Below are 16,362 nucleotides of genomic sequence, written 5' to 3' on the forward strand. Positions count from 1 at the left end.
GCTCTTATTCTTATTTCTCCTCCTGCTCCACTGGTCCAAAAAGGTGGCTGAAAGAAACACAAGTACTGACGGTCGGTGCTTTTTGAGTGCCACTTAATGGATGAGTGAAAACCTGTATTAAGAAATCACCCAGACCTTCACCAAAAGTTTGAATCCAACCCAAAATAAACCCCTGCTGAGGTGGGCTGGAAATCTCTGATAACTTTTAAATGCCTTGTTTGATTTGTGTGCGTGTGTGAACCCTAGCACTTTCTGCTTCTGCCTGAGAATATTAGCAAAAATCTGAGCATTGCATAAAGAGCCTGTGTTCAGGCCACGTGGGCTGTCAGACTGGCCTGGTTTGAACAGGTTAGATAAGCTTCCCCCTGCTGAGGCTGATCCATCGCTACCCAGACAAGTGTTTCAAAGTGGTCCTGGGCTAAAAGGTTCTTTTAGGAGAGTCTAATCGAGAAGTGTGGGGAAAAGTCCAACAGAGATGAGTGACAGGAGCCTCCTCTCCACTAGCTGCTGGTCAGTAAACTTAGCTAATGGCAGAAAAAGTTCTCTAAGTTTCTCTAAAGACAACTGGATTGGATTGGATAAACAGCCCCTGTCACCTACAGACCCCACCATCTCACCAGGCTCTAACACACATGGTAAACCCATCCCCGTTTCAATTCTGCCCAGGCACTGAGTGTCACATCACACCTGCCAAACCTGACAATCATCTGCTGGGAGACTCTTTTACACCTCTGCTTTTAAGGCATCCCTAGAACTTGGCAGGAGCCCTAAGGGCCCTATTATTTAGGTTAATGGTTGGACTCAATGAACTAAGAGGTCTTTTCTAACCTAAATGATTCTGCAATTACTGCTGCACCAACGTTTTTAAGCTACAAGTTCCAATGGCCTGGAAGACAGAATATCATCTCTCCCCATGGCTATGCACAGGAATTCACACTTATGAGAAACAGATTATATCCTAACGTCCTCCAGTTCCTACAGTGATGCAAACCAGCAGCTAAAGCACCTGACAGCTGCAGAGGGAAAAACGCATAGATAGACTTCTCATTTCAGGGTGTTACCAAACACTCAAGTATTTGCTTTGAAGAATGACAGCATCACACAGTGCTCCAAACTTCACTCACTGGGGCTTATCCAGATTCTCAGACCCACACAGCAACTGGGATATCCACAGGAGCTTAGTGTGTGCTCCAAAGTATGCGGCGACTATTTGTGTCTAGTTACTGGAAGCCCATGTCATCCCCCGCCCGAGGAAGCTGCTTTCAATTAAAAGAGCTGATGTCTGTTCCTCTCGGAGGTTCAAATCCAGCTCGTCTCCCACCCACACATTTTGTACACAAACATCGACAGACAGAACGATCAAGGCCAGAGAGCACTGTGGGATCTTCCCACAAGAGGGAATGCCTGGAGGATTCCCTTTGACTGATTTATACAACCTCTTGTCAATCAAAGGCACAACATGTTCTTCAAACCGCCTCTCCTGTTTTCCTTCTCTTACTCAGGGGGACCGAGGAATGTGTCAGCAGAAAGGGAAAAGTGATATATTGGGAGCACTTAGCTTTCTGCCACATCAAAAACACATTTACTATTGCAATCAACTCCATTTCCTTCAAAGTAATATGGGAAAATTTGCTGAAGAGCAAATTTTGGAAGGCGCCCTTGTGAATGATTCCCAGCCATCCCGTGACTTCAGGCAATGTGAATTTTCGTTGATGGGTTCCTGTTGCAGCTGAACCACAGGTTAAGGATCACAAATCCTGTGCACGATGTCCCAGCCCAGCTGTGCCCAGTGCATGGACCCAGTACAACCCTCTGGGCAGCACTTGGCTTCTCCAGCCCTGAGCTCCCTGGCTGCAAGATGAGGATGATGTTTCCCCACGCCACTGAGGATAAAAGCCATGAGCCACAAAAAGGTGCTCAGATGTTTCTGAGAGCAGGTGTGAGGATACAGCTCCCCACAGGAGAGGGGTGAACACAGATCCCATCCCACTGCGACCTTCCCACTGAACCAGCACGGTCAGACACCACAGGCTTTACACACGCTGGTGGTTCTCAGCATTGTAACATCAAAATAATCCTAAATGCAGACAGAAAAGCTGCTATTTAAGCTCGGATGCTGCCCTGCTCAGCTCTGGCACTGTGGTTGGCGCAGACGTGCCTGTCTGCATGCCCAGGGGCGGCTGGAAGCAGAGCAAACCTCCAGTGCACAGATCTGTCTGCTCCCAAAATCCCATCTGGTGTCCCATGGCGGGGCTTCCTCCAGACTGCGTCTCTGAGCTCCGTCTGGCTGAGAAGAGCCATCGTGGGCACTTGGTCAGGCCATGGGGAGCATCATCCTTCTGGAGAGGAGGGTGAAGGGGAGATTGAGCTCCAAATGCTGCCTCTCCCTTCTCCTTTCTGCTGGGACTGTGCTGCTGACACTTCTGCACCCAGGCAGACAGCACAGTGTGTTTTTGGGGTGAAATGGGTTATTCCCTGTCCTTCTGGCAAAACAGCAACCATGGAGCAGGCAGGAACAGGATCTCTCGGTAAAACCACAGAACCAGCTATTTATGGAGCACAAAACATCCTGAGTGAGGCTGCACAAGTGCACAGAAAATCCCATGATGATGTAAAACCCATGGAGGCACAAACAGAACATCTTCTGTTGTTTGAAGATCCAGCTAAAGAACAGATTTCAACCGTAATACTGAAACCTAATTAATCTACAATATTTAGCTGACAGCTCTGCAGAATGTTATTTGTATTTAACTCAGCACATGCCAGAGGATCCGAACCATGACATAAGCAGTATTTTAACACATCCCTTACAGATGAAAACTTTCTCCCTCCCTGGCCAGACCAGGGAGCTGGCAGTCACCCAGCCCTTTTATTCTAAAATATGTTATTGTTCTTGCCGACCTAAGGTTAATCTTACCCAAGGATGAGAAACTATGGTGCCATTGCTAAATATCAGAAAGGTTCCTGCTTGTTTATTGCCCAATATTGTAAGGCAGCTTGACTGCCACATGGACACCACCCAGTTTGCCGACTGCAGCACAGAACTCCAATCTGTTCTGAAAGCTGTTGCACTGCTTTTCTCATTTAGGCTGGGAATTGGGTTGGAGTTAGGGAAAAATGAAGTTGCCCACATTAGTGAGCACCGAACCATTAAAAAGGCCACCATTTGGGATCCAACAAACACCTCCAAGCCCAGCCAATTTCTCTGGCCATTTCAAACCTCAGGAGCCCACAGAGCTCTGATGGAAATTGTACAAAAAGCATACAAGGAATTTTGCTCTGGGTTTTTCTTCTAGATTCTGGTCAGAAATGCTTTAGGACAAGTGTCTTTATCAGGGATGTGGATTTATCTCATCAGAAATCTGAGTCCAGAGCTGTCTGCCCAACTATGAAAGTCAGCACTGGGTCATTCCAGGTTGGCCCCTATAACTTAAGGAAAACATTCACAGCTACTTTTCCCAAACTGGTACACATACTTATTTTTATGTGCACTAACAACGGGTTTCTGTTGTAGAAAATAAAATAAAGAACGAAACCAAATCTGATATTCAGCAGCATAGATTCTAAGCATAAAATAAGGGAAGAAAGCTGTGTCCTCTGTCTCTTTCAACAGCCACCTTACCTTACAGTCTATTGCTACTTCCACAGCAGCAACTTCCCCTCATCTCTGATGCTCATCAACTGCAGCTTCTCCCCCTAAACTCCCCTTGTCCTCTGTATCTGATAACACAATTTTACTGTTTCATGCTCTTTGTCTGCTTTTGCCTGTTTTCATTGGGGTGCCTAAAGGTCTGATGGCAAAAGATGAAAAACTTGCAGCGTGTCCTGCTCCAGGACAAAGGCAGGTGATCCACAGCAAAGCTTTATCAACTGGAAGCTGATGAAACTCCTGGGGTAACACACTGATGCTATATTACTCCCAGATTCAGTTGGCTCAGAAGTCAGAGGAAATCTCATCTGTCAATTCTCCCCGTGTAATGAAGAACAGGATTTGGCTGTGGGATTGGGAAGCAGCTTACATCTCCTGCAGGATGAAATAAAGCCCTGCTGCCAGTCCCTGTGTCCAGTGTCAGCACAGCCACGTCCACTTTGAACCCGGAGCAGCTGAAGTGTCTGGACCTTGCAGACTTAGTATTCAATTAGCATGTTATTACAGCTTCCTTAGCACAGAGACACAGTTTTCAGCTGAAGATTTGGCTGGATTTTTCAGCAATTGGAAAGTGACCTTTCTGTGTATGAAAACACCACGGACAGGGCACCAATAGTTCGCCTGCAGTGTGACATGATGATAAATTCCTCTGCTTTACAGTGATAGTGTTCATCTCCAAAGGGAAATTTCCTCAGAATTTTGGATGTAACACAGGGCTGCAATTCAGAAATGAGCAGGAGATGCAAGGGCTATTTCATTTTGTCATATAAGTTGGTTTAGTTTGAGGCAAGCGAAAAGGAGCTACAGGGATTTCCATTAGATGATGGCCCAGATTGCATGTGTATTCAAGGTGTGTTATTAACTTTAGCTTTCTCAAAAATGCAGTTATTTCACTTCCAAAGAGCTGGTCTGAACAATATATTTCCATTTTTAAATCATGCAGACCTTCAGTCTTTGAGCTTTCCTTTGAATTTCTGTTATCTCCAGATTCAAAGCAAACTTCATTTAAAGCCAGTGAGTTCAAATCAAAATCACATCAAACCATAAACTTCACATGGCATACCTGAAAAAATTGTAAATCAGTTCTGACTGGCCCTATCCCAAACTCACATGGGCTTTGACAGCCAGCCAGGTGTAATCAAATATCTAGGATGCTTGCTGGACCCGTGGAAAAAAACAATATGGAGTTTTGATTTTCCAACAAAACCCTAACCAGATGATTTTTGCATGGTTCAAAGGATCACCCCGAGGATATCGGTTAAGCCAGGGCCAGAAACTATGGAAAAATAGAGTGAGAAAAAGAAGAAATAATTGCACTAATGGGATTTAAAAATCAACTCGTCTTTTCTGCCAGCCCACAATAAACCCCAGCATTCTGAGCTCCTGGGTGCAATTTGCACTTGCCCCTGCTTCTTTTGCCAGTCAGAGATGCAAACTGAAGGGATGAGGAATCAAGAGATAGCTCTGAGTGCACAGCACAGTCTCCTGTGCAGCACATGGAAGTGCAATCCAGCAATTTGCCATGTGCTCCTGTTTATTCCTGTCAGATTTCTGCTATTTCTTCAGCTCAGCAGTAGGACATAAAGATGCTGCTCTCAAACAACAGCGTTTTCCACTCCACCACTGCTGAGATATCACCTCAGAGCAATAATTCTTAGAATTAGCCCTGAATTGCATTCTGTTCCTATGTTCAAATTCACAAATACATCCACCAGCAGCAGCAGCACCCCACGGAACAGCCCAGACAGACAGGATCAAGCAGCAGCACCCAAACAAGGACTTATGCCTTCAGTTCTGCGAGTATCAGCCTCATTAGAGCTAAAAGACATTTTCAAGCCGCAGCACAAGCTCCTGTCTACAACTTCCACATTACTGCTCACAGAAGTGTGAAGGCATTATAGACTGATAAGTGCTTTAGCAGACTGTATATCCATCCACTGGAGAGTGAGGTTAAACAAACACAGGAGCCAGAACATTATTGTTGGCTGAGCACTCGGGTTCCCGAGCTGCCCGTCTCTAAGTTGAACCAGCCAGGCCCACTGCAGCACAGCTTCGTGGAGCTGCTGGCCAAGGCTGGCCGTGGGGTGCTGCAGCGAAGCAAAACAATCCCATCCCATCAGCTTTCATCACTGAGGAGCAGAGAAAAAGCAAAATTTCTTTTTTTGTTTTTCGTTTGACTGGAGCGTTTCATTCGGGAGCAGCTGGCACCAGAAAATCAAACTGTCAAAGGCAGATTGTGTGCCACAATTTAGGATGATTTTAAATATATTTTTGTTGCTATATTCATGGTTCTGGCTCACTAGATTCATTGTGCTTTTGATACTCCTGTAAGGCAAAGTGGGCTTGGTATAATCCACTTGGTAACATCCTCTCCTTCCTTCCCAGAGCTGGTCCCATATATTTGTTTGGATGAAGAAAACATACAGCTAGGTAGAAAAACCCCAAAATTAACAACAACAAATCCCATAAGAACTTGAGTTCACCATCAGGAGACCACAGTGGCTGAGGTGGACAGAGATGCTTAGAAGCTCTTGGGCAACATTACTGATTAAAAGGGAGATAGATAAGAAAAAAAAAATTAAGCCACAACTTTTTCAGCTGTTGAGCAGGAAAAAAACCCAGTGCTTTTGTTTCCAGTAGAGCAGGAGAAAACCTTAAATATTGCCACACCTCACCCCAGCTCCCTGAACCACCCAGGGCACAGGAGGCACTTCCCAGAGCTGTGGGACAAGGCAGGTGCCACCAGGAGCCCTGCAGACCCTCGCTAAGCTTCGCCTGCGGCGGAGGCAAACAGCCGTGCAGTGGTTAATGTCAGCCCCGACCACATGATCACACTCAGAAAAGGTCAAAAGAGTGATTTTTCATTTAAAAACATCTGTGTGTTTAAAGAACAAAACTTTCTCATGTGCAGAAAACCAGGGGTTTCCAGGACTTTTCTTTCCAGAGTTACAGCCATGCTTTTCAGCTTTGTTTAGGGTTATGGCCCATGTAAACACGCTGTGCAAACCACACACAACACTCAGCACACAGCCTTTCCACATGCAAGGATAATTGGGGGTGCAAATCTCTCTCTCCCTGGCTCCTTTTCCCTCTCCAGGCTCTCAGCTTTCCCTGCTGTGCTCCCAGTGAGCCAGCCAGACACCCTGTTGCTGTCCTTGCCTGTATGAAGACGTACACATGCCTCTAATCCTAAGGGTGTAAGTCTGCTCTGGGCTGTCAACAGGCCTTAATTGGATACATCCAGGGAGATGATGCATTGGGAAGAGGCCCTGAATTTAATAGGAAAAGGGAAGGCTGCAGAGAGGCTCCAGGGGAATGTGGAGGGGGGTTTGGAGGAGCTGCCCTGTGCTCCAGGGAGCAGTCACACCTCAGCTGGCAAAGCCTTTCGGTTCTCATCCAACTATCAGCCCTTCATCAGTGGGTATTAATCAAGATTAAACCCTCTGGCTTGTTTTTCAATACCTGAAGGCATGGATTGTGGTATGCAAATCAAAATGTTTGTCCTTGCCTTGCTGGGCTTTTCCCACCAAAACTGGGGAGCAATGAAAGCACCATGGTGCAAACAAATTCCTCTGGATGAGCTGGACCATGCAGGGAGAGTCCACAGAGCAGCACCAGCTGCTGTCTCCAGCCATGCACATCTCCACCCAAGATAAGGCTTTTCTGGGGAAGCCTGTCAGTCCCCTCTAACTTTGGAACAACCCTGGTTGCTCTGATAAACCTAAAGCTCCAACAAATTAAGACAAAATACTTGGAGCATTTAATCCTTGATGTCCCAGGTTAGTAGGGGAGTTCAGAAGAACTGCCAGCTGCTCCCAGAAGAAGTTGCTGGGGAAATTAAAGTGTTGTGTGAAATAGGAAACTCACAGCTCCTTCAGCCTCACTGCCTTCCAGGAGCAGGCTCTGGGAGGATGGACTGGGAGAAGAAGGGATGGAGAGACACCCAGCTGAGCCTTTTTCACCAGGTACAACCACTGGGAAAGAGGTAAATTTCCACAGAGTGAGGCTCTCCCTCTCCAGCTGGTCCAGCTCACAGTGTGCGTGCTGTGCTGGGCACAGGGACAGAGCAGCTCTGCTGGAAGGGAGGATGTTTCAAAGATGTTGGGATGGGAAGAAGGTCATCTCTACACTGTGCTTCACCCTCCCCTCTCCGAAGAATGACTTGTCTTCTCCAAGAGTGATGATGTAAGGGTTAACTACAAAAAAAATGGAAAAATGACATCTACTCCCAGAAGGGCTAAGTGGAAGGATTTTGGCCCAGTGACCAAAATGGCTAAAGCAGAACTTGATGTTCTCCTGAACTGAGGACTTCTCCCAGAGAGGAGGTACATGTGGGGACAGATAATAGCACTGATCCTGCAAATAACCATTTCCTGGCACGTGTTAGAGCTCTGAGCCAGACCCCGAGGTGATGGTGGAAACCCAGTCCCCAGGAGACCCTGCTGATAGCACAGGAGAGCTGGGCCACTTACCAGATGTGAGCTTGAATTACCAGGGTGAATCATGTCTTCTTATCAGATTCCCTACTGAAATGACCTCAGAGGAAACAGAGATCCTCCAGCTTTGCAGGCAGCACTTCCAAAAGTGAGCACAGATGTGGGGTTCCTCCTCAGCTACAGCTCCAGCAAAGGCAGCACAGCTCAGGAGAGACTTGAGAAGCCCAACTGTATATCCAAAGGGTCCCCAGTTTGTTGTTTGGTTTGGGTTTTTCTCATTTATTACTATTATTATCATTATTATTATTATGGTTGTTACTGTTGTTATTATTATTATTATTATTATTATTATTATTATTATTGCAGATTCTTATTTCCAGGTGGTGACAGAGGGATTGACTCAAGACACCTCCAGGACAGTTCTGGGTAAAAACCATTCTCCAAAACCATGCCTTTTAGAGACATCTCAAGAAGAACATCCTGAAATTCACTGGCATTCAAAATACGAGGTGTCTTATGACAATGTGGGCTAAAATGCCTACAGTGCTCCAAACAAGTGGTGCAGACAATCCTTCATTTACAAGAAAAAAAAAAAAATTCTTTGCTCCTGGCATGAGAAAGTTTACTTTCAGCTTAAAGAAATGACCGTGTGGTTTTGGGGATGGCATTCCTTTCTGCCGGAGAGCAGCACCCTGCCTGCCTGTGCATCCGTGGCTTTGTAGCTCCATTACAACCCTGGAGAGCTCTGTTTACATATTTGACATGTTTCCTTGTGCAGAACATGAAACCAAATTACAGAGTAAAAGCCATTATGGCTTTGCTCTTGCACCCTTTTCCATGCCTTTCTCCCATCGCTTGGTTTAGATCTATCTGGGCATTTTCAGCCGTGCTGGATTGCCTGGCAGTGCTTCAGGCAGGTTTGTTTGCTGCTGCACGGGGAAATCATGGAAAAGCTGGTGAAGCCACATGCCAGGGAGCAGGGAGAGGGCGGGGGTGGGATGAGAAACGCCGAGAACTTTTCATGCACGAACAAAGCAGACGCGGCAAAGATGCATTTATGCAAAATCATTCTGCTCTGAATGGAGAGGCACCCAAGACAAACAGCCCGGATGGGATGCAGGGGAGCAATCCCACGCTCATGGCTGGACATGCTCTGCATCCCAAGGCTTGTGAGCAGCAGCAGCAGATGGGGAGAGTGGCAGGTTGAGGGGCAAGGGCCGAGCAGGGGGGTCTCCTTTCAGAGGAGTGCATGTTAATGAGCTGTCGGGGGGTCTTGCTGATGCCAGGGGGGTCTGAGCTGTTCTCTCTTGATGCCTCTAATCTGGGTGGGTGGCTGGGTGTACAGCAGATATGATCATAAAATGGTAATTTACTTCCTAAAGGAGCACATAATCCGTATTGCTGCCCATGACAATATTCCTTTCTCTCCTTTCTTCTTGCTTCTAGAAACAACAAATGGCATGGAATTCTGCTCTCGTTTCATTAGTGGGAAATGTCTCCTGGTTCTAGGAAGACGGGACCAATTTCCGGCACCTGAGGATTTTTGGTTTGACCTTCATCTCTGGAAAAGTCGGATTGAACCTCTCTGAGAGTACGGTTGGCTGCTTTGCTCTCTGCATCATTCTTTGTTTCTTTTATCTATTTTCTCTACAGTACACAAAGGGAACACAGTGTACCAGCCCCTGGTACTCACAGTTCTGTTTCCCTTAGATGACTTGCATATGTGCTCTTGAAAAATTATTCTAAAAACCAAGGGCGGGGGGGGAGGGGAGTGGAAAGGCAAAAAAAAAATCCCTTGAGTGTTTGGCAAAATTGCTTGGAATCTCCTCTGACATCTCATTGTGTTTTCTCTGTCCTCCCCTTACACAAATCAGCCAGAGGCTACAACTTCAGCCGTGGGGTCTGAGATTTACTCCAGCCAGGAGCAGAGGAGCACTGGAAGCTGTGGGGATGGAGGGCTGGGAGGCAGGGGATCCCTGTCCATCCTGGCTGGGAGCAGGTGAGGGGCAGCATCCTCAAGCCATCTCTGAACTCACTTCAAGGGTAATGCTCTTCCTCAGCCATCTCTCTGCAAATGAGCCTTTTTCAAGCCAGCCCACCTAGAAATCCCATTTCTTCTCTTATTTAGCTCCCCAGAACACTGAAATCATTCCCCAGTCATGGCACTGATGGCATAAGACACATGTTTGGAGCATCCCTCACCTCAGACCCTTCTCATGGAGCTCCTCCTCCAACGAGGCAGAGCAGCAAAGCAGACATGAAAATAAGGACCAGAGATGACCCTTTGGCAGAAAGTTTGCAAAATCCAGCTGTCCCAGCAAGACAGGTGGGAAGCAAGCTTTGCAGCCACTAAAGGAAGGAGTTGGTGGGACAGTTTTCCAGTCCTTTTGTACTGGGAATGAACAGCCAAACTGTGCTAGGATCAGGACTGATTAATTCACAAACTGGATGATGTGAGGGGGCTGACAGAGCTAAAATGCAGATTTAATGACCTCAAACCCCTCCAGGGCTCTGCTCCCAGGCAGCAACTCTCAGCAGGCCCTGAACAGTTTTCTTTTTATCCAAGATAGGAACATTTCCCTTTCAAGACATCCTGAACTTCCTAGTCCTTGGGAGGTTCAGGCTCAGTAATGCCCAATGCCTGCAATGTCTCTGAAGGATTTTGAGGTCTAATCCTCAAACACTAGCTTTACCTTTCCATGCTCCCATTTCCACCTCTATTAAATGGACCAGAAACCAAGCAGTGTGGCAGTGATAAGGCTTAATTAATCACTGTACATTGAAAAAAAATACAAAAAATATCATCACTTAATCCAAGGAAGGAGCATTCCAGCCTGAATTTGCCTGACAGTCAGGGCCAGGCTCGTGACGCAACTCTCCAGCCTTCAGGCAAAAGACCAAATTGGCTGGTCTGAAGTTTCCAGGGGAAATGAAGACAAAGTTTTGGACCCCTGGAACTAACTTTAGACTTGGAGACTGTGTAACCTAAGCTGAAGCCCTTTGGTGGATCAGCCAGTACTGGAAATGAGCTCAGCTGAGTACAGCAAACCTACATTCCTCCTGTGACAGCCAGTGCACAATGTCCAGTTCATCTTTTTCCAGAACTGGTCTCTGATCACTCATGGTTCCTCCATTAATGGTTTTTCTTAGTGGGATTCTGCCCTCATCCTCCAGAGCTTAGTGGTTCAAAGTCTGGCTCAGCTATAAATAACAAAGACATTTGCAAAGCAAATCATCTTATTAAAAATGGGGATTTTTTTATCCCTCCAACCACAACAAAACTCTTACCGTTGAAGAGCAACAGGACTTGGCTGTGAATTGGGAAGTTCAAAAAGGGCCACTTGCAGAGCTGACAGACAGACACCCTCCCTCTTCTCAGCAAGATCACCCCAAAGGAAAGGAATGGCTTCTCCATTAAAAGTTGCAGGTTTCCTCTCTTTCCACTCCTGTTCAAGATTACCCTGTTTGCTGGCACTGCTAGATCTTTGGGGAATTATCTTCAGCATTATATTTATTAGACAGAATAAAACTGCATGGCAGAGAACTTCATCATCTTTCTCTTCAATTTTCTTATGGTGTTTTCTTACCACTCTTGGAGCCCTTGCTCTACCATGTTATTTCTTTTAGTATTCAGGATATTTTTGTGCTCCTGTCTTCCCCCTTTGTGGGCTATTCCAGACATACTGCAATTCTAGACATCTTTGCTGCTGGTGGAAGGTTTGCTGCAGCAAGTCTGGATGAGTGCAATTGTGGGAACTGTAATAGGGGCAGGAGGGGGCCTCTGTTTGTGGGAAAGATGTAATAAGAATCCTCTTCCACAACTTCTTACTCCACAGAAGCCCCTGTGGGGTACCCAGAGGAGAACAGGGTGTGTTCTTTAGTCCGGGAATGAAAACGAATCCCAGGATCTGTCTGTGTCCAGCAGCCTTGGGAAAGAGTCCCCATTCTGTTAACTGTGCCTGAGCTGTGTGGCTTTTTCCATACAGCAGAAAACCAAGCTCAAACAATGACATAAGGAGAAAATAAGTTGCTTTTTAATATATATGTATAATATATTTATATAAATTATATCTATATGGTTACTTGGTCTAAACAACTTCTGCACAGCTGGGAGGAAATGCAACAAAAGACATTTCCTGGGGGACTGTTCCTCTAAATCACCAACCCACACCAACAGCCAAGTCTTGAGCACACATTGCTGTGACAGGAGAAACAAGGCCAGGAATCAGCCACCTAAAGATCCATTAGACCCTTCCTATAATTCTCTATTGTAAATGCCAAAAAGAAAACTGCAGATGAATCAGTTTTCCAAAAGCAGAAGTGCCACCAGCAAGAGGAAAGGGAAATGGCATCTCCAGTGTCTTGTGATCAGCCTGCACTCACCTGCCTGTGCCCTGCTCACCCCAGCTGGAGCATCCCTCCTGGAATAGGCCTGCCAGAGGCTTCCTCCAGAGCACATCTGCACAGCCACCTCAGCAAAATATCCAAATCCTCCCTGCTCAGTACAACCTACTCCATCAAGGGAGACTAACATGCGCTAATGCACTCACCCAGCGTGAGCTGTGGCAAAACAAAACTGATGTGTAAGGAGAGGCTGTTTGCAAACTCACAGCAGAAGCAGGAGAAAGAAAAACAGCTCCAGAGTGTACAAAGCCCCCATTGCTGAATTCCACCTGCAGCTGACAACAAGTACTGAGCAGCATCTGCTCCCAGGTCTTTGGAAGACAACAGATTAGAAATCAAACTGCAAAGCTATGCTACACTGGTGTTCGCATTTCTGTGCTGGTGCAATGTTGCTGACTGGCCTTCTTTGGCTCTGAATATGATGCTGTCAGTACTGAGAATATTTCTTAATCAGCACTGAAGGGTGGCTGCCAGGAAAGTAGAAGTGGCTGTCTCTCAGCCTTGCTTCTGCAGAAAGGGCGATTGTTTAAAAGGGGGGGGGCTGTTTGACCTTTCCATTTTTCAAATCTGTATCTCTTTGCCAAGACTGTGTCATTCTTTGTAAGCATTTCATTGTTCAAAACAAATCTTATACTGCGAACTTTCTTTTTTATCTCACTTACTATGTTGCCATTCGGCAGCCTCACACTGACAAGTGATGTAAGAGCCATCTCAAACTAATAATTGAGTGTGGGTATCTAAGGAAAAGCCAGCTGCAGACACTGGCAATACCTTCAGAGAATTGAGCAAAGAGGTCACAGAAGCAGCCCTGCAATAACAAGAAAGTGCTCTCCAGCTTGTGCTTATCAACAATCCCCCAGCAGTAAACAGGAGCACATGGGCAGACATTGCTGAGAGATACCAAAACAACCAACCAACCTGGGAAGAAAACTCAGAAAAAGCCTTAACAAAACTATGACAGTCATGCAGAGAACCTGGTGTTGAGATATCTAAGGATGAGAAATATTTTAAGTCAGGACATGCTTAAAATGTTTTAAAGCACCTTGAGAACGCTGGGGCAACGATGAAGGACGGGGATGGCTGACAAACAGGCAGCTTATGTATTCTGTATATTGCTGGGCACTGCACTCAAACATACCTTTCATGGCATTCGTGATGAGAAGCCAACACAAATACCACCCTGATTAGTCAGGAAGCTACCCAGCAACAACACGAAAAGTTTGCACAAGACCTACAAGCACACAACTGACTCTGAAAGGTATCTGGGTGAGGAAAGGTGCTCCTTTCATCGATACAGAAAACCCCTAAGGCTCAGTGCTTGTGCAGATAATGAAGCCAAACATGTTTACACACCGGTGATCATTACATGCAGTGATTAGAGGAGATCTCAGGTTAATTTTCATCTCCACGAGCTAACAGACTGATGACCTGCTGCCCCACCTAAGCTCTCCAGAGTGACAAGTCAGGTGCTTTCCCAAGCCAACTGTCTTTTTCCCGGGGAAAACAAAGACTTTCCCAACATCTATATGATTAAAAAGGTCAATGAACTGGTGTAATAGGACCGGCTGAGCTAAAGCAAAAATTCTTTTTGCTGGAAGTAAATAGCACACTGTTATCTCCCCAGGGGCCAGGCAATAACAGGAGGCATGTTCCCATTCACTCTGCCAGTGTGTGATACGCTACTGCTCTGCCTATAAATACAACTGCTTTTTTTGCCTTTTTTTTTTTAACAAGGCTGTGACAACTTCATCTCATCTGGGTACAACAAACACGCCTGGGCTGTGGCTACACAGCAGGGTTTTCTGTTGTGTGTGTGCGTGGTGGTGGTTTTTCCACCACAGGACCATATGTTACCTACTGTGTGGTGTGGCTGAGCTCCTACCAGTGCTCCAGAGAAAACCAGGGCAGCTCTCTGGAGCAGCTGCAGGGGGACAGAGTGCCTGGGGACTTGGCTAAAAAGCAGCACCTGAACTGGACACACTGGCCTTTGGTCTGTGCAGGGAGATCAAATGAGAAAGAAGCTGTGAAAGCACAAGCAAGGGTCCAGAGGAAAGCTCCTTTTACAGTGTGAAATAGTAAATGAGACCATGACAAAAAGTCAATACTGGGCTCGGGATTCTGTGTTGATACTCTGCCAGCTAACCACGCTTTGTGCATTTAGAACTGACCTGGTCATTAATTTGTTACAGACTTGAGCAATGTGAGCAAGGCCAAGTCTCTTGCATAAAGATGTTTTCTCTTGCAAGCCAACTGGAAATGCTTAACATTTACAATTCACAGAGAGATCTTCTTGTCATATCTATGACACGGCACTCCTCTCTGCACTGCCCACTCAAGACACCTCCTGGATAATTAGATTCTTAGAAAAACTTTTCTGCATCCAACCAGGAGTCAGCCAAAGTTGCTTATAAGTACTCTAGTAAGGGACAACAGTGGGGGCTGAAGGAGGAATATACAAAGCAGCTCTCACAGATGAAGATCCTCTCCCTCTAAAAATCATCAACAAGCAATGCGAGCTTTCCCAAATCAGGTTGCATCTGAACTGTTGCATCTGCACCGTGTACAGCTCTGTTTTCCAGGCATTTATCTAATGTTTTTTTGAACTCATTTGGATCTAATTCTCTCAAAGAGACAAAAGGTAAAGTTATGGTAACTGGAGCTATTTATGTTACAAAGGAGACATGGGAGAAGGGGGTTAAAGCTAATGAATGGCTTTGGGAATGGACAGGACCTTTCTCAGAATAGAACAATAGGGCGCTTTTATGGAACTGGGAGGCAGAAAACACAAAACTATTAAAAAAGAAAGAACACTCTTTTGTATTATTCGGCATTAGCCTTCAGAACTCATTGCCACAAGCTTGTCCCCTGTGCTTGCTGTGAAGAGCCCGTCTATCTTTGAGGTGATGATGGTTGGGAGAGGTGACTCCTGCACAGCTCATTGAATCAATCCAGCCACAACTTCAGCCGGTTTGAGTTGGGTGACTGGGACTGAATTTCAACTCATCACTGCTAATCAGACTCAGAAAGAGAGAAACTGCTGCCAGGAGCCTTCCTTGGTGAAGCAGCAAGTGAACAGGCAGGGGTGAGAACACCCCTGAACGTTGACCATTGAGAACATTGCTCCTTGCTGGACTTCACCTTCCAGGAGAGGAAAAGGAATGTGCTCTCCTTACCTGGGTTGCTGCTGGCTGACCGATGACCACCCACCCTGGGCACTGCTGGTCACTGTGGTGTGAGACAGAGACGTTGGAAGCCCACTGATCCAGGAAGCCTTTGGGAGTGTAAACACCACAGTCTTTGATGCTGGTCATTTGCTCAAACTCCTCACAGACTCCATCACCATCGTGGAAATAGCACCTGCTGGGTTCGTCTGCCAGGGGAAACAGAGAAGAGAAATCACATGTGTCTGCAGTTCCTAGGACTTGATACCATCAGTGGTCATTTATCTGCTGTGTCAGGTCACTGGGAGCTGGAAGCATCGGTCACTTCTAGGTCATACCAAGGTGACATAAAAAAAGCCAAGCAACAATAGCCAACTTTTGTATTGGGCAATTCCCTGAAGATATTTCCTAATGTTAGGGGGTTTCTGCTTATTTTCATCTATCTCCTTTTTGCAGATAGAAGAAAGCAGTGATAGAAAATACAGAGAGAGGCAAATGTGGGTGTTGGCATAATTCCACCAGCTGGGATGGAAAAACGCCAGCGGTGGGTTTGGCCTAAAATGTTTCCCTTTTTGTTTTTAAAACATATCTGCAAATCAACAACAACAACAGCAACTGTGGCTGTAGAGATGGTGAAAACTGCCAAGTTCACAGTTGTAGTGACCAAAGGGCCAAGCAGACCTGTTTATCCAAGGCAGATACAGCACACACA

The 16,362-nt window shown here is 46.1% G+C and overlaps 1 protein-coding gene across 2 annotated transcripts in view; it reads right to left on the bottom strand.

The window, feature by feature from the left end:
- Nucleotides 1–16,362, bottom strand: part of PAPPA (pappalysin 1) — a 179,033-nt gene that overhangs the window by 59,636 nt on the left and 103,035 nt on the right. For both annotated transcript variants that reach the window (XM_085077215.1, XM_085077217.1), the window contains exon 10: nucleotides 15,663–15,859. In XM_085077215.1, coding sequence (XP_084933341.1) covers nucleotides 15,663–15,859 — 197 coding nt within the window. The remainder of the gene's footprint in view (nucleotides 1–15,662; nucleotides 15,860–16,362) is intronic.

Source organism: Lichenostomus cassidix, chromosome 17 (assembly GCF_008360975.1).
Source record: "Lichenostomus cassidix isolate B80296 chromosome 17, HeHo_3.0, whole genome shotgun sequence".
Classification (NCBI taxonomy): Eukaryota; Metazoa; Chordata; class Aves; order Passeriformes; family Meliphagidae; genus Lichenostomus; species Lichenostomus cassidix.